Source organism: Mustelus asterias, chromosome 10, assembly GCF_964213995.1.
Source record: "Mustelus asterias chromosome 10, sMusAst1.hap1.1, whole genome shotgun sequence".
Lineage (NCBI taxonomy): Eukaryota > Metazoa > Chordata > Chondrichthyes > Carcharhiniformes > Triakidae > Mustelus > Mustelus asterias.
In genome coordinates this window covers 79619292-79637280 of record NC_135810.1, presented here as the reverse complement: position 1 = coordinate 79637280, position 17989 = coordinate 79619292, and the positions used below count along the sequence as shown (strand labels likewise).

The 17989-nt window shown below is 43.2% G+C and overlaps 1 protein-coding gene across 2 annotated transcripts in view; it reads left to right on the top strand.

Moving 5' to 3' along the window:
* Positions 1-5840: 5840 nt before the first annotated feature.
* Positions 5841-17989, top strand: part of LOC144500056 (collagenase 3-like) — a 47361-nt gene continuing 35212 nt past the window's right edge. Inside the window, exons 1-10 of one of the 2 annotated variants that reach the window (XM_078222819.1) lie at positions 5841-5972; positions 6084-6328; positions 6414-6562; positions 6657-6782; positions 10381-10542; positions 10898-11015; positions 12171-12304; positions 13569-13728; positions 13821-13924; positions 16514-16883. In XM_078222819.1, coding sequence (XP_078078945.1) covers positions 5865-5972; positions 6084-6328; positions 6414-6562; positions 6657-6782; positions 10381-10542; positions 10898-11015; positions 12171-12304; positions 13569-13728; positions 13821-13924; positions 16514-16611 — 1404 coding nt within the window. In that variant the 5' untranslated portion in view covers positions 5841-5864 and the 3' untranslated portion in view covers positions 16612-16883. Of the gene's footprint in view, positions 5973-6083; positions 6329-6413; positions 6563-6656; positions 6783-10380; positions 10543-10897; positions 11016-12170; positions 12305-13568; positions 13729-13820; positions 13925-16513; positions 16884-17989 lie in introns of those variants that run through there. The other variant, XM_078222820.1, reaches the window with a different exon arrangement.

Here is a 17989-nt window from a genome sequence, read left to right as displayed (position 1 = left end):
TTTCGGACTGGAGGCAGGTTGCTAGCGGAGTGCCACAGGGATCAGTGGTTGGTCCTCTGCTCTTTGTGATTTTTATTAATGACTTAGAGGAGGGGGCTGAAGGGTGGATCAGTAAAGTTGCTGATGAAACCAAGATTGGTGGAGTAGTGGATGAGGTGGAGGGCTGTTGTAGACTGCAAAGAGACATAGATAGGATGCAAAGCTGGGCTGAAAAATGGCAGATGGAGTTTAACCCTGATAAATGTGAGGTGATTCATTTTGGTAGGACAAATTTAAATGTGGATTACAGGGTCAAAGGTAGGGTTCTGAAGACTGTGGAGGAACAGAGAGATCTTGGGGTCCATATCCACAGATCTCTGAAGGTTGCCACTCAAGCGGATAGAGCTGTGAAGAAGGCCTATAGTGTGTTAGCTTTTAATAACAGGGGGTTGGAGTTTAAGAGCCGTGGGGTTATGCTGCAACTGTACAGGACCTTGGTGAGACCACATTTGGAATATTGTGTGCAGTTGTGGTCACCTCACTATAAGAAGGATGTGGTAGCGCTGGAAAGAGTGCAAAGGAGATTTACCAGGATGCTGCCTGGTTTGGAGGGTAGGTCTTATGAGGAAAGGTTGAGGGAGCTAGGGCTGTTCTCTCTGGAGCGGAGGAGATTGAGGGGAGACTTAATAGAGGTTTATAAAATGATGAAGGGGATAGATAGGTTGAGCGTTCAAAGACTATTTCCTCGGGTGGATGGAGCTATTACAAGGAGGCATAACTATAGGGTTCATGGTGGGAGATATAGGAAGGATGTCCGAGGTAGGTTCTTTACTCAGAGAGTGGTTGGGGTGTGGAATGGACTGCCTGCTGTGATAGTGGAGTCAGACACTTTAGGAACATTTAAGCAGTTATTGGATAGGCACATGGAGCACACCAGGATGATAGGGAGTGGGATAGCTTGATCTTGGTTTCAGATAAAGCTCGGCACAACATCGTGGGCCGAAGGGCCTGTTCTGTGCTGGACTGTTCTATGTTCTATGTTGTATGTTCTATGTTCTATGTCTTCTCCAGTTACTGTGCTGTGCATGCTATGCACTGATGCTAATTCTTGTGTCACATTAAATTCACTGTCGACGCCACGGATGAATACTAGGAGTTGAGATGTGTCACACACATCAATCGATTCATCAAGTGCGAGAGAATACAACTGAAAATTTCTTGCTTTGTCTGCAATTTGATTAAATATATTGCTTCCTATATCCTCAATTCTACGAGCAACAGTATTTGGCGCAAGACTGATGATTTTGAACAGATTTGCTTTTTCTGGGCATAACTCTTCCACTGCTTCCATCATACACTCTTTGATTGGATCTCCATCGGTGAATGGCTTTCCTCTTTTAGCCAACACATAAGCTAGTTTGTAACTGGCCCTGGTTAAAGCTTCATTTTCAGTTATCTTCTGCGTAACAAAAGCTTGTTGGGAAAGCAACCTGCGTTGCATTGATTCAAATTTTTCCGAACGCTGTGTTCCTGTGAATTGGGAATAACTTGGTTCATGTTTGGTCTCATAGTGCCGACGTACATTGTACTCCTTCAAAACTGCAACAGTTCTGTTGCATATGACACACAAGGCTTTGTCACCTGCTTGTACAAAGAAGTACTTTACACCCCATTCTTCATTAAACAGGCGGCACTCACTGTCCACTTTTCTTTCCTTTTTTCCTTCCATAACTGAATTGGTCTGAATTGCTGCCATCATTGTCATTGTTCTCGCTCATTTCAGACAGATGGAGCTTACGGATTGGATAAAGCAGCTGTCACTCAGTCAATGCAGAGCGGCAATTGGATAACAGATGTCTCAATTGGTGATTCATTTAATGAACTGTCAGTCACAGGACGGCAGCTCTGATTGGGAAATAGGCTGGTAAAGAGGGCGGGGGTGCCCATGGGTCCATCAGACACAGCGCGGAGTGGCAGCAAATGTCCAGCCTGTGGCTTCTGTCCCCGCGTCCTGGATTCTGAGTCAGCAGCGGGGTTTCGGACACGGGAGTGTTTTCAGCAGCGGGAATCCCGTCCCGCCCCACTGGCTGCGGGCCAGATGTAGCCCGTTGTGGGCCGGATGTGGCCCGCGGGCCGTAGTTTGGAGACCCCTGGCCCATATTGCGAGGGGGATAGAATATAAAAGCAGGGATGTCTTGATGCACCTGTACAGGGCATTGGTGAGGCCGCAGCTGGAATACTGTGTGCAGTATTGGTCCCCTTATATGAGGAAGGATATATTGGCATTGGAGGGAGTGCAGAGAAGGTTCACCAGGTTGATACCGGAGATGAGGGCTTTGGATTATGAGGAGAGGCTGAGGAGATTGGGTTTGTACTCGTTGGAGTTTAGAAGGATGAGGGGGGATCTTATGGAGACTTATAAGATAATGCGGGGGCTGGATAGGGTGGAGGCGGAGAGATTCTTTCCACTTAGTAAGGAAGTTAAAACTAGAGGACACAGCCTCAAAATAAAGGGGGGTCGGTTTAAGACAGAGTTGAGGAGGAACTTCTTCTCCCAGAGGGTGGTGAATCTCTGGAATTCTCTGCCCACTGAGGTGGTGGAGGCTACCTCGCTGAATATGTTTAAAGCGCGGATGGATGGATTCCTGATCGGTAAGGGAATTAAGGGTTATGGGGATCAGGCGGGTAAGTGGTACTGATCCACGTCAGATCAGCCATGATCTTATTGAATGGCGGGGCAGGCTCGAGGGGCTAGATGGCCTACTCCTGCTCCTATTTCTTATGTTCTTATGTTCTTATACCATTAAAAATTAGGCTCTCTTAATTGTATGTGTTGCAATTTTTGGTGTAAAAAGGTAAAAAGGTGCACCAATCAGGCATAATACATTCCTCTCTCTAATTGTAATCTCAGAAGGAAACATTTGGAGTGGTGACTAAAAGCTTGGACAAAGGTGGTTTTTCAGGAAATTCTTAAAGAAGAATTGGAGATAGATATGCAGAGAGATTTAAGGAAGAAATTCCAGAATTTAGGGCTCAGAGCTAGATAGCTACCAAAAGTAGTGCAAAGGAAATGAGGGATGCATAGTTTGCCAGCAAATCTTGCAGAGATCGATAGTAAGCTGCAGAAATAGGGAAGGGAGAGGTCATGAATGAGTTAGAACATGATGATGAGAGTTTTAAATTTGATGTGTTGAGGATCATGGAACCAATGTAGATCAGCAACAGAGATGATAAGTGAGAGGGAATTAAGAGTTCCTGGTCACTGTGCCCTTCACTTCTCACTGTCTTTGGTCTGATTATCTCCCTGGCCACTAACAGAATTCCTTGCAGATTACACCTTTAGATTGCACTTTAATAAGTTGATGTCTTTCAAAATTGATTGCTTCAACTGTTGACTGTTTACTTGAACACATTTGTACAATTTGCCCTTTACAACCCTCTGTCCTTAACATTTGCTTTAATAGCTTTATTTTTAACATCAGTTAAGTACATTGCTACTAAAATGTCCAATAAAAACAAAAGTGTAGAAATCATCAACTTTATCCTAAGCATGGGACACAAAAAAGGCACACGCAGATCAATTAACTGTGTACAATCTTCCTCATTAGCATCTGGGAACTTGTGTCAAATTTGGGAGCAAAATGTCATAGAAGTTTCAAGCAACATCCTGATAAATTCATACTCACGTCATCATACTTTTAGGTCAATGTCCCAGCCTCAGCTATGACCAGCATTTGTGATGTCCACTCCCACCCGTAGGACAGATCCACCAGAAATGGTGGCAACCTCAGGAAGGAATGGAGTCCTCAACATTGACTGCAGATCCCAGCACACCTCATACCACCAGGTCAAACATAGACAAGAAAATTTCCTACTGATTACCACCTACCACCCTCCTACACCTGATGAATCAGTACTCCACCTGAAAGAAAAACTAAGATTGGGAAAAATGGTTTGGTAGCACTTTTACTGACCAAACTGGCCAAATTCTTAAGGACATAGCCACCAGGCTGTGCCGATGATAAGTAGTGAGAGAACCAACATGAGGGGAAAACCTTCCTGATGTTGTGCTCACCAATCTAGCTGTCATAATGCATCTAACTATAACAGCATTGATGGAAGTGACTGCCTCTTAGTCGCTTTGTCGCTGGAGGCAAATTCCTCACACTGATAAAACCCTCCATCGCATTGTGGGGCAGTAGCACCATGCTAACTGGGATAGATGCAGAACAACTCAAAACTGGACATCCATGAGGCACTACGGACTATGAGCAGCAACAGAATTGTGATCCAGTACAATCTCTAACCTCACGGCCCAGCCATATCCCTCACAATAACATCACCATCAAGCTAGGAGATCAACCTTGATTCAATAAGAGTGTAGAAGAGCAAGCCATGAGCAGCACAAATTGTGCATGAAAATGAGGTATCAATCGAGTGAATTTATAACGCGACTACATAAATGCTAAACAGTGATCTTACAACCAGCAGATCAGATCTGTAGTCCTGCCACATCCAGTCATGAATGGACTACGAAACATCCTTTTCCTTCTCCTCTTTCTCTTTATCATGCTTTTCTCCTCTTTTTCTTTTCTCTCAGAGGGTTGTTAATCTGTGGAATCCTCTTCAGAAAACAGTGGAGGCTGGGTCATTGAATTCATTCAAGGTTGACTTGGATGGATTTTTGATAGACAATGGAGTCAAGGTTAATTAGGGGACAGCTAGGATAGTGGAGTTGAAATCACAATCAGATCAACCCGATATGGTGGAATTATTGAATGACAGACAAGGCTCCTAGGGACAAATGGACTACTCTGGCAGCCTGCTCCTATGTTCATATATTCCTTCTAGTTCTTATAGTGTTGCTCTTTAGCTGCTTGCTGTGTAGCTGCTGGCAAAGGCTGCCTTCTCACGATGACAAGACTATTCAGCATACAACAACTAGCACAAATAGTCCACTGAGTAAGGAGGAATCCTTTAGGGCTGTTCAGGTAGCCAAACTGTTATTTCAGCACACTAATGGTGTGCTCTATCACATTTCATGTGCAAGCATGACTTTCATTGTATCCATACTGCACTAATGTGTATGGGTGACACAGCAGAGTCATCAGCCATGAGGTCAGCAGATTGCCCTTGTCACCCATAGCTATCCTTCTGTTTACTACGATGGTTCAAATGTACATGGTTTCCAGTGGGAGCTGGAGTTATTTGCACTAAATCACAGTTTTCCATCTATTGTGGCATAAAGGAAGTCAAAAGAGTGACGTTGAATGAAGGCATCATGACTACTGCCAAGATACTGGACATTGACTTGTATGATGCGGTTCATATACCAGCTGAATACTGAAGGAGTGAAATCCCATGTAGGTCAGCGTGTCAGGACTTCTACATGGTCTCCACATGCACCTTGGATGTACATCCAGTCTTGGACAATCTCGGAGATGAAGACTGGTGTTTTAGTATCTTATGGTTTAGGTATGAAAATACCTATGCGATGAAATAATGCTTAATGCTTACAATAAAGTCTATTAGCTCCTTGTGCCTATTGTTGAAGGTTAGCATAGTAAGGTCAGTGAAGAGGGATTTAAGGAAACAGTTTATTGAGAAGGCAAGCAGAATACTAAAGGAAAGGAAACATTATCGATTTATTGTCCAGGAGCTAATGATGATGCAACACCCAACATAGTGGCAATGTGGTTTCCTGTCAATGATGTCCATCTTTTTAAAAATTAAAATCATATCCTGGCCCTATTTGCAATCTTTTAGTTTACGTCCGTTCATGACAGTGTGAAATGAATTATGCAATGCTGCGAGATCAGTCAAGTATATAAATGGGGCTGAGAAAAATAGCATACATCCCACCTATATCTCCAAGAAAGAAGAAAATGAAATGCTTTCAGGTTCCAATTCTCCTGATACTGCTGAGTTCTACGTTTACGTTTGCGTTTCCCTTGATTTCTGAGATAACTCAAAATGATTACAATTTTGCTAAGGTATCTAAAGATTCTAAAGTGAACACAATAACTATTGTTATATTTTAAGTAATTTGAAATGTCCGATGCTTGAGAGATGTTAATGTGCATTGTGTGGTTCTGCTTTTCCAGCAATACCTCAAACAGATTTATGACTTTGAAGATGATTCTTTCAACGGTCTGAGAACAAGCAATGACGACAGTCTAAGAGCAAATGTTATGAAAATGCAAATCTTTTTTGGCCTCCCCACAACTGGTGAGCTGGATTCTGTAACTTTGGAAGTAATGAAGAGACCTCGATGTGGAGTTCACGATGGTCTTCAATACAATCACTTCCCAGGCAAGGTCAAATGGCAACACACAAACCTGACCTACAGGTAGATTTTATGTTTCCCTGGTATTTTTGAAGGTATTTTTGACAATAGATGATTCTAACTTATTTTCCCAATTATTTTCCAAAAGGATCACCCAATACACACCAGATCTTGAAAATATAAAAGTTGATAGAGCTATCCGGTTAGCTTTCAAATTGTGGAGTGATGTCACACCATTAACTTTCACCAAGATTCTGAATGGTGAAGCAGATATTATGATGTCCTTTTCACCGAGAGGTAATTTATAAGCATTTTAATATTGAGATGAATGAGGGAAGCACAATTAAGTACTGCAAAGGTTTAACTTTTCAACTTTTTTTCCTGTTACTAGTACATGGTGATGGGTATCCATTTGATGGACCGGATGGATTTCTAGCCCATGCCTTTCCACCCGGAAGAGGACTTGGCGGTGATGTCCATTTTGATGAAGCAGAAACCTGGACGATGGGCTCAAAAGGTATTGAGTTTAAATACTGGAATCAAATTTGGTCATTGCAGAATATAGTCCATCGTCATCGGAAAAAAGTTCTGCAAATTATGCACTTTACCTACCATGTCAAAACTAAATTACTGTTATAGCAAAGCATTGCTGTATCAAAACCACTTCCAAATGTATTTTTAAAAATTAGTTGACCTCTTCTAATTTTAAGCAGCTATGTTTGTAGTATATTTAAGGGGCAATTTTCCATTCTCGCTGCACCAATCCTCAAAAATTATGTGTGGGCCTAAAAACAGGTTTCATGCCCAGCATCAAATGGTTTGGAATCGTCCCGGTCCCTTTCTAATGGCACAACTGGATCTCGCCCAGAAAAAGCGCAAGACCAATTAGCACATTTAAAATTAGCACATTTAAATATACTTAGCCTGTTCGACATTGGATTCTCCCAGTTCCTACCCTTCCAACCCTCGGATGCAATGCAAGCCCAGCGAGAATCACTGCTGATCTCCACTAGCTGAGACCAGGTGTGATGGCCATGCCGGGGGGACTCGGAGGCCATTGAAGCCTCTGGGTGGTCAGGGCCATGTCTAGGCAGTATCCATCTTGCATGTTGGCGGTGCAAAGGGGTGGGGCTTATGGGGGTGGGGCCAGGGCGGGGGTGGGGACTGAGCGGGAGCTAGGACGGGGATCTATGCCGGTCGGCTATGAATGGGGTATGAAAGAGTGGGGCATTAAGGGGGCATGTCAGGGGTTATGAAGGGGGGGGGCATGTCGAGGTCATGTAGGGTGGCATGTCGGGGTTCATGAAGAGAAACCCTTTGGGAGGGCCCCAACCCCTGATGCCAGTGATCCGTGCTGGGGAGGGAGGTGGGGAAACATGCCACCTATGCAGGGGGATGTCCAAATGTCTATGGGGGAAGGGAGCGGGTCTCCCAGTCCACTGTGAGATTAGGGTGCCCTTTCAAAACAGCGCCCAATCGCTTTGCAGCTGGGTTCACCAACGCGTTTAGGCCCCACCCCTCCCAGAGCTGGTGCACAACTCACCACTCTCCCAAAAATAACTAAGTGTGGGATGATTGCGGTCTGGTCCATACCTGTCTGCCCCGGTTTGCTCGTCATTATGACACTTCATTTTTTTAGGAAAATCGTGGCCTTAGTCTCCATGCACGACTTACCATTCCTAAGCCAGGTGAACGAGCGAGAATATTATTCAAGCCCTCTATTAGCGTTAACTGACTGCTCAGAAGTGCAAGGGAGTGGTCCATAGTTACCTGTAGTCCTATTTCCCCTCTCCCCACTTGGGCTACTGTTTTGTTTGTACTTGATGCTGCCACTTTAACCTCTTCCCTCTCCACACCACCAGTACTGCAGAACTAGATGATAAACTTGCAATTGTAATTTGAACATTTTCATCTAAGTTTGATCCTGTTTTTGTCGAAAAATATAATTTCCATTAGCTGATTGAGTCTCTCACAATCAAAAATTGCACTGTTATGTATGCTGCGTTTGAGACGACAGGGACAAAATTCTTGTTATCTTTTTACTGAACATTGTACAAGGAGACAACATTGGTTGCCCACAAAATTATTGGGGGGGGTGGGGGAGCGCGATTCTCCTGGCCACCTGCTTCGGGGCTCCCCGGCCTTGTGGGAGGCTCCAGGAGCTGGATTTCGGCACCGTCAGCTCTGCGCCAGAAATCAGTAAATCATAATTTAAATATAAACGTAAAAATAAATAACATATTATTAGCGGACCTGGGACTGAAGTCTCCGGGCCTGCTAGCCTCTCCCTCCCCACCCCCGTCAGGAGTGTTTCACTCCAGCGGGGTTTACAACAGTTCCCCGCTAACAGGGAGCTGGCGGCCCAACCCCACTGAAGTGAAGTGGGGCCATTGAGGCTGCCCCAGGAGGTTGGGGCTAACGGGAGGAGGCCTGGGCATTGCCAGCTTGTCAGTGCCTGGTTGGACCCCTGGCACTGCCAAGGGGGCACTTTGGCGCTGCCCACTGGGCATTGGAGAGTGCCAAGGTGGTTGGGCCTAATTGGGTCATGGCCTAATGGGGGCAAGGTCTCAGGGGCAATCGGGGGGGGTGAGGTGTCCCGCTAGCACTCTGTACTCAGCAGTGACAGGAGGGAGGCCGTTGATCAGGGCTGGGCTGGGGTGGTGAGGGGGGTCGGCCTGTTGGGGACGGGTGGGGGCTGTGGGGAGGGGGGTCAGAACTGCTGTTGGGGGGGGGGGGAATTGGGTGATCGGGGCTGCTGGTGAGGGCGAAGGGGGAGATCGAGGCGGGCCAGGGGCAGGGGGGTCAAGACTGACCCGGACACGTTCAGGGTCCAGCGATCGGGCCATGGGGGGTGGGGGTCGGAGGGGCAGCGATGTGGGGTTACAGGGCTGGCCAATGATCAGGAGGCCGGCAGTGCGGGGCCACTGCACATGCACTGATCTCTACAGGTTCTACAGATGTATATATCAAAGAACAGAGGCTTTGGGCTGAATTTTATGGTCCATTGGGGAGGCAGGTTGGTGGGTGGGGAGGGTGAGGGGTGTATAAATTTGGGTGTTATGCTAGCAGTTCCTGGCACTTACTCGTCCACACTCACTCCTGTTGCAATTTTACCAGCGGCAGAGGAATTGCCAAGAGACGCATTCACTCACTCATTGAGGCCCTTAAGCAGCCAATTAGGGCTTCTTCCAGCAGCCACTAGGATTTTAGCTGCGACGGGGGAAGGCCGGCGCGAGGTATCCAGCCCACCTGGTGAAATGTGGCAGACTAGTGGCTGGGCAATAAAGGGAAACTCCTTTTCGTGTGCCCCTATGCCATTTAGTGCCCCCCGCCCCCCCCCCCCCCCCAAGAAAATATATCTCCCCCCTCCATTATTCTCCTCAATGCAGTCCTGTCCATCTTTACCCCCAACCCCTCAACCCCAAGCTGCCAGTCTGGCTACAGCGAGACTCTGAACTGGAAATCTGACTCCATTCGATTGGCTGGCAGCTCTTTAAGGCAGGACTTCCGCCCCTGGCTGGAATGTGCAGGTCTTGCCTTGAGAAAATTAGCAGTCCAATGGCTGTTAAATGACTGTGGAGCAAGCTGACCAAGTGGGGGAAGGTTTGCCCTTGACTTTTACAGTGTGTGACCGTACTTGCACGATGCAGGATTTTTAAAGTTCAATTTTGAAAGGTCATCAGGAACTCAGCTTCTATTTTAAAATTAGTTATTTAAAATTTTAAGATATAAAATGCTGAAACTTATGTATTTTCTATACCAGCCATGTGAATCATTGTGTGGACAGAAAAGTGCATGTTAAAACACTTGCTGTAATACCATTCTTCACCCTAAACACATTACCAGAAGAATTGTGTTGAAGCTGTGATAACAGCTGTATGATTATATCATGTATATGAACATGACTTGCATAACAAAGCATACTGGACATGTATAGTTTGTTATTTTTTTTGATTTTTAATTCTATATTTATTTATTCTATGTAATGTTGTGACTTTATGCTAATCAATTCTCCATGAATCTGTTACTCAAAACGGAGGTTTTGACATTCTCTGTGTTGTAATAGGATTTTGGAAATGGGCTGTTATGATAGAATGTTATGTATGGATTTGCAGGATACAATGTTTTCATGGTGGCTGCTCATGAAATTGGCCATGCTCTGGGAATGGCTCATTCTAAAGATGTGGGAGCTTTGATGTTCCCCCAGTATTCATATTTTAGTATTCAAGACTTCAATCTACCATATGATGATGTTCAGGGAATTCAGGCTCTGTATGGTAAGTTCAAATCACTTTTACAAATAAGTGCTTAGATAACTTTATTTACTAGAAACCGTTACAGTTCATATTGCCATGTATCAAAAATATTCCTTGGTATTTCAAGGTAAGAATTTCAATCTGTTATTTTAAGATTTGGTAAACCATTATTCTGGTATGTTCGCAGTAAATTAACCTCATCGCTTAAAAATAAGAGTCAAAATCAATCTCGCATAACAAAAATAGACTAAAGTTATCTAATGGTCACACTAATAGTATTCTGTTCAGCATAATGATGCCTAAGATAAGTACAAACTAACATTATTTATTTTTAAGTGAATATTCATTTGGATATGTTTTAAATATGATAACACAGGTTCATCAAATAAACCTGACCCAGGACCTCACCCAAAGACTCCAGAAAAATGCGATCCTTCTCTGTCCTTCGATGCAGCCAGTAAATTACGTGGAGAAATTATATTCTTTAAAGACAGGTATGTAATAATTTTCTCTGCAAATTTGTGGAAATTCTGTTTTCTATTCCTTCATTTAAGTCATTTGTAAATTTAGTGAAAAGCTAAGATTCCAGTTCATATCCCTGAGATCCTAATAATCCTATTAATTTGGATAAATTCCCTTTATTTCTACTCTTTCTTCTACTTCCTAACCAATTCCCCACCCAGGCTGACTCTAATTTCATATGGTCTTATTTTTGTTCACCAATCTTACAACCTTCTATAGTTCTATTGCTAGCTTTGTGGGGAACATCTGTGTGAAGAGAAAAGTGAGGTAGAAGATCCAGGATTCCTGTATTCCACGTCATTTGTCTGCTTTTTCTAGACCAGCACCAGTACAGAAAACATGAAATAATGGCTTTCCTCCTCCATATACTCAGTTTTCAGGTTTCCCAGGAACAGCAATGAAGAAAATATACTCTCTTCTCAGCATGTTACCTCTTAGGTTTATTAATTAGAAACTGTTGTGTATTTCCTAATATTTTGTTTTTATTTTGATACAGTGTTAACAAATGTTTAACTAGGCAATGTTTACATTTACATGAATAATGAAAATGTACCATTGCTAAAACGGTGTTCACGGAAAATGGTGTTGGTTTTAAAGAGAAGAGATCAATGCCAATGCACAACAATTAAAACACTGCAGCCAATCACTCTAATACTACAGGAAATATCCCTAGTCTGGTGAGCTGTTCGGTATTCAGTACTAACATGAAAATAATAACTAAATATAAATTATACCATTGTCCACGGTGGCAGAGTGGTTAGCACTGTTGCCTTACAGCGCCAGGGATTCGGGTTCAATTCTGGCCTTGGGTGACTGTATGGAGTTTGCATGTTCTCCCCGTGTCTGCGAGGGTTTCTTTCAGGTGCTCCGGTTTCCTCCTACAGTCCAAAGATGTGCAGGTTAGGTGGATTGGTCATATTAAATTGCCCCTTAGTATCCAGGGATGTATAGGCTAGGTGGATTGACAGGGTAATTACATGGGGTTGCGGGGATAGTGCAAGGATGGGTTTGGGTAAGGTGCTGTTTGGAGAGTTGGGGCAGACTCGATGGGCTGAATGGCCTCCTTCTGCACTGTAGGGATTCTATGATTCAATTGATTGGCACTAACCTTTGGAATTTCTATTTAGGTTCATGTGGCGTGTACACTCACAAATGAGAAATGCACTGTTTATGACAATCCAATCTCAATGGCCGAATCTCCCAGCAAATATTGATGCTTCATATGAAAATGCCCTTAAGGACATTATTCTATTTTTCAAAGGTTAGAAATCTTTTCTGAAATTCATCATCAGTGTTTTGCTTTTGTAATATTGAGAAATATGTATTCACGTCTTTGTCCATTTTTTGACTCAATGTAATGAACGTTGATACCAGGGACTGGAACACAAACTATGAAGCACTATAAGATCTTTTTGGGCCAGATGTAGATTATACTTCCAATGCAGTCCCCCAACAATTAACAAAGTCACTACACAAGCTGTAAACAAGGCCAAGGAACACCAACAGAGCTGATGTTATAGTTGTTTGATAATACAGAATTTGAGTATTGTTGAGAAAAGAGACATCAAAACTTTCCATCTCGCACTCACCAGGATACTTCACATGAATACCAATCCCAGGGGAAAATAACAATTCATACTGTTTGAGAAGAGAATGCTGATTAATTGGCAGGTGGACGCTGATTGGTAGAAGTGTTACCATGGAGAATGTACCGGTTGATGGTGACTTGGCAGTTAATTGTCAGCTACGCTGCAACTCCGATACTCTAATTTAAATGGGAAACTTCAGATAGTTCAGACTATTTAGCAGAATAGATAGCCAGGAAAAGTTAGATGGCTCAAAGCCCCTGCTAATGCCTATGTATCTCTGGTCCTGACGTCTCCTGAACCCCCCCCCCCGAACTCCCACCCACCCACACCCCCCAGCCCACTGACTAAACCCCATCTCCCAACTACTCTTCCAACCCCTCCAAAACACATTCCAAACACTCCCAACCCCCTGACCACCCGGCAAATTCCTGACCATAATAGCCACCCCTGACTACCCTTCCACCCTCGACCTCCCCACCTCTCTGAACAACCCCCCACCCACTCGAGCACCCACTCCTCTCCACACCAATTACCCTACCCCTTCACCCACTTGCACACTCACCTTCTCTCCTCAGCGGCTATGACCTTTACACTTACCATTTTATGGTAGCAATGCCGTAAAATGGGGGCAAAGCTTCACTTCCCCTGATGCTGCAATCCTGCTCTGGAAGGTCTCCAAAACCAGGAAGCTGCATATTTCTCACCAGGCCCAGGTCAGAAAATTGGACAAAAAATGTGCAGTTCTAGGCACGGGTGAGTAACAAGGAGCAGTATAGGAATCCGATGGTGATTGCCATTCCACGGAAGTTCTGGGCCACATAATTTGCATGACCCTTATTGGTTTAAATGTGCTTTAGAACTGTGTAGGCTAAATTTTGATTGAGATTTGTAATTCATTTTCATGATGTATTCATATAAGATATTTCAATTACTTAGGGGACAAATATTGGGCTGTCAATGGATATGACATTTTACCGGGATACCCTAGGTCTATCTATGATTTTGGTTTCCCCAAAACTGTGAAGAAAATCGATGCAGCTCTACAAATTGCTGGGACTGGAAAGACATTTTTCTTTGTGGGGAACAAATGCTGGAGGTAGGAGACAGAACTTCTTGTAAATGTTCCACTGAGATTTTGAATAAGCACTCTTTCTAAAAATAATTGTGCAATGTCCTTTTGTCTATTAGTTACAATGAGCGAGCAAAAGAAATGGATCAAGGATATCCAAAATGGATAGAAGATGACTGGCCTGGTATTAGTGACAATGTGGATGCTGTTATTCAGCACAATGGTATGTTTTCATTCAAGTCACAGAGTTATTTTTGAGTAGCACCTTCTGTATGTGTCAATGTATAATTATAATAGATTCAGTGTTCAATTTTACCTAAAAACTTAGGCATAAAAATAATTTAATAAAAGCAAAAAACTACGGATGCTGGAATCTGAACCAAAAACAGAAAATGCTGGTAAAATTCAGCAGGCCTGGCAGCATCTGCGGGGAAGGGAAATAGTGGGCGCATTTCACCCAAATCGGCTCAAAGTGCTGAAGCCAGTGGGGAAACAAGATTCATCCACTTGATCAATGTAAATTTATGCATCGCAGGAAACACAACAGCCAACACGGCTTTCAGACACTGGCCTCCTTCCCGCTCACAACAGAAAAGGCTAACTCCCACCACCCACCCCCCCTGCTGATCAGGGGAGCAGCCCCAACCTCTCAGCAGAGAGGGGGACCATCACTGAAAGAATGGTAAACACCTCCCCTCACACCACACAGGCATGAGGATGACTGCATCTGCCCCCACTGCCCCACCTCCCCCCCGTCGCCCTCACCACCAGACAAAGATTTTGATATAGAATCTTAGAATCCCTACAGGATTCTGATATAGGGTCCCCTCAGCACCCCACCCCACCCCTAAGTAAAGCACTTTGCTTCTTTGAGGTTGCCTGCAGCTGTCAAGCAGAACATAAAGATCAAACTTAGGAACAATGGGGATACTTCAGATGCATTTAACCATGAAGGGGAAGATAAATAGACAACTGGCATGCTGTGTGAAAACCATTAGGCTGTCAATCAAAGGCTAATTAAAGGTACTGGACCATGAAATTGAATGAAGACAAAGGTCTCCGAAGGTTTGCAAGGGATTTCAAAGGACTTCAAAAGTTTGCAAGGGATTTCAAAGAACTTCGAAGGTTTGCAAAGGATTTCAAAGAACTTCAAAGGTTTCTAAAGTTTTTGAGCTTTCTAGAAAGACTCAGAGACTGGAAAAAATGCAACATTAAAAGAATGGGGTTGAGTGAGCAACTGTGGGAACGGATTCCAACCTGTCCCCTCCCTGCGCCCCCCCACCCCCCAGTGAAAGTGACTTCTCCTGTGAGTCAGAGGACATCAAAGGGTCTTCCCACACCTGCAACTTCTTAAAGAGAGAAAGGGGAATTCCTTCTGTAGAATGGAATGTTGTTGTGATTTGGATGCCTTCCAGGTGTCCAGGATTAAATTGACCAGGCCCCTTCAAAGTTTTCACAGTACACAGTCAAGGATGAAGATTTTGATCAGAGAGCTACCTGAAATCACCATGCCAAGAGTAATCTTCAGGTTTCCTAGGGCAGGAAGGGGCACTCCAGCCATGAGACCCCCATCCCAGGGGAGAATCCCATGGTCTATCCTCTTGCCTCCAGCCTGACCACCCCCCCCCCCTCCCAATCCCCAGGTTCCTTGGGGGACCTTCCCTCTGCAGCCTGACAGTGTCAGAGGGGCACTTAGGCAGAGCACTTAACTCCATTGCGGGAGGGCTTTGAATTGGGCTTCAACTTGTTAATTAAATGTAAAAGAGGAGATTTCCATAATTATTGGGTTCCTGCCCGCTGTGGTCACTCAGCTGGAATCCCGTTTTAGCCCCGAATCCTAATTCAGCAGGATGTTAGGATTCCTGCCAGTGGCGAACAGGGCTAGAGGTAACGCTTTGAGTCTATATTTTCTGTTTTTTTTGTGGGATAAAAATACTTTAGACTTGCTTTCTGCCAGGTTTAATTTCAAAGACTCATGAATGTATAGTGTAATAAAAGATACATTTTAGGAGATTATTTTTTACTACTTTTATTGCTATTAAGACCAATCTTGGCACATATTAATAGTATTAATTAGCCTCAGTTAATATAATCCTTCAAACAGTATAGGATTCTATGTGATAGTTATTCAACTTGCCACCTGGTCATGAAATTAATGTTTGCAGATCAGCAGATCATTGTAGAAAGCACACAATTTCATTTCTATTGAAAAAGTAAATTGGACAGATTTTCTAAATGGGAGTTGATCTGCAATGCCACTTCTATAACTGGGCAATATGTTACACCACATTTGTGGAATCATAATATCCAAATAATTTGTCACCTTTTGAACTGTTCCAAAGACTTAAAAGGAACAATAAGCGGGACACGTTATTGTCCCAGTTTCCATGTCACTTTTAAACAGTGTTCCCCCATTCCACTTGTTGTGTATGTTGTACTGTGCAGTCTCTTTAAGAATGATGCATGGACAAGCCTGTATGTATCCTGTCTGCATCCTCTTTGCTCTTTGATACACTTCATATTGTTGCATTGCCAAGCATCCAAGAAGCTCCAGGAGAACGTTGATTGTAAACCTGGACAGCATAACCAATTCATGAATCCACAATTCCTTGTAGTCAAGTTCATTGGCAGTATATCACATCTGACATGACTGCATCTCATATATGGCAGTTATTTCACTCAATTTTTTTATGTATGGCTGTTGAAAACATTATTACTGAGAACACCTAGTGTACCATGTATGATTTTTTTCAGCAAACCTTTGGTTATATTTCTGAGCTGACTTTTAAAATGATTATCTTTACTTTTTCAGAATACATTTATTTCTTCCGTGGATTCACAGTGTCTCTCTATTCCTCCAGGTACAAGCGAGTCATTGATATTATGTATGCAAATTCAGTAATTTGCTAATAATGAATACATTTGTGCCATTTCTTGAAAAATGTAAAATTATGCTGCAGATTCAAGAATTATTATTCTTGTCATTGAATTTTGCCATGATAATATTGTTCTAGCTTCTGGCCTTGCCTTATCATTTGATTTTTATCTGTAACAATCTATATTCATTTAAATTTTGGAGTAACTTCAAGGACTACTTTTCACTTTTGTGGTTCTATGTTTGCTATTATCCAATGATTGCTGTAACAATTTAAGAAAATTAAAGCTCTTATGCATTCAATACATCTAATCATAGTTATTCCTGCTTTATGGAAATTGTAACACAATTGATATGAAAGCTTTCCCAATTATCCTCACCTCTTCAGCCAATCCATATAAACATCAGAGAGGAAAGAATGACAGATGTCTTTGTGTGTTACACTTTCAGATTCTTACTCCATTTAATTTTCCCAGATACACTATTTGTGGATCATGCCACAAATCATGCCCTTTCCAATTTCTAGATAACTTTTAGTCAGTCCAGAGATCAAATAGAAAATACTATTGGGGAAATATTGACTTTGTGTAACAGCCAATTTATGCATGGCAAGTTCTGACAAACAAAAAGAAATAAATGATCTGATCATTTTCATTTACGTCTTGGTAGGAAAATAAATACTTGCCAGAATATCAGATAAGATACCTTGCTTTTCTTCCAATGGTGCAATGGAATCATTTTATTTTCAGCTAAGAAGGCAATGTTTCATTTGAAAGATGCCACCTCTGATAGTGCAGTATTTCCTCTATACTGCACTGAAGAACTAGGTTAGATTATGTGTACAAGTGTTTGGAATGGAGCTTGAGCCAATGACTTTCTGGCCTGAATTTTCAAGCAGTCATAGAGGCTCTCTATAAATGCTGGAAGAATCCAGAAGGTCTACGCCAGAACCTAGTCTCTGCCATTTTCACAGGGGGAGCAAGAGTAGGGGTGGGTTATAATGCACACATCTGTTCATATAAATCAGCAGCTGCCTCCACTCAAGTGCTGCTTGATAGCGCTGTTTATGATCCATTCCATCACTTTACTGATGATTCCGAGGTACAAAGCCGATTTTGCTGGCAAAACAAGGCCAGAATGATTGTGTGGCACAAGAAACCAGGCGCAAACCCGATTTTGTGCCTCTCACATAATCTTACTGGCTCACTGCACCGATTGACCAGCAAGGCGATCCGGTAAGATCGCTCCCATTATCTTTAAGGTATGATTCCTTGAATATGACTATGTCAGGCTGTTGCTTGACTAGTCTGTGAGACAGCTCTCCCAATTTTGTCACAAGCCTCCAATTGTTAGTAAGGAGGACTTTACAGGGTCGACAGGGGTCACCTTTGACCTCCGCCTCTGTTATGGTCA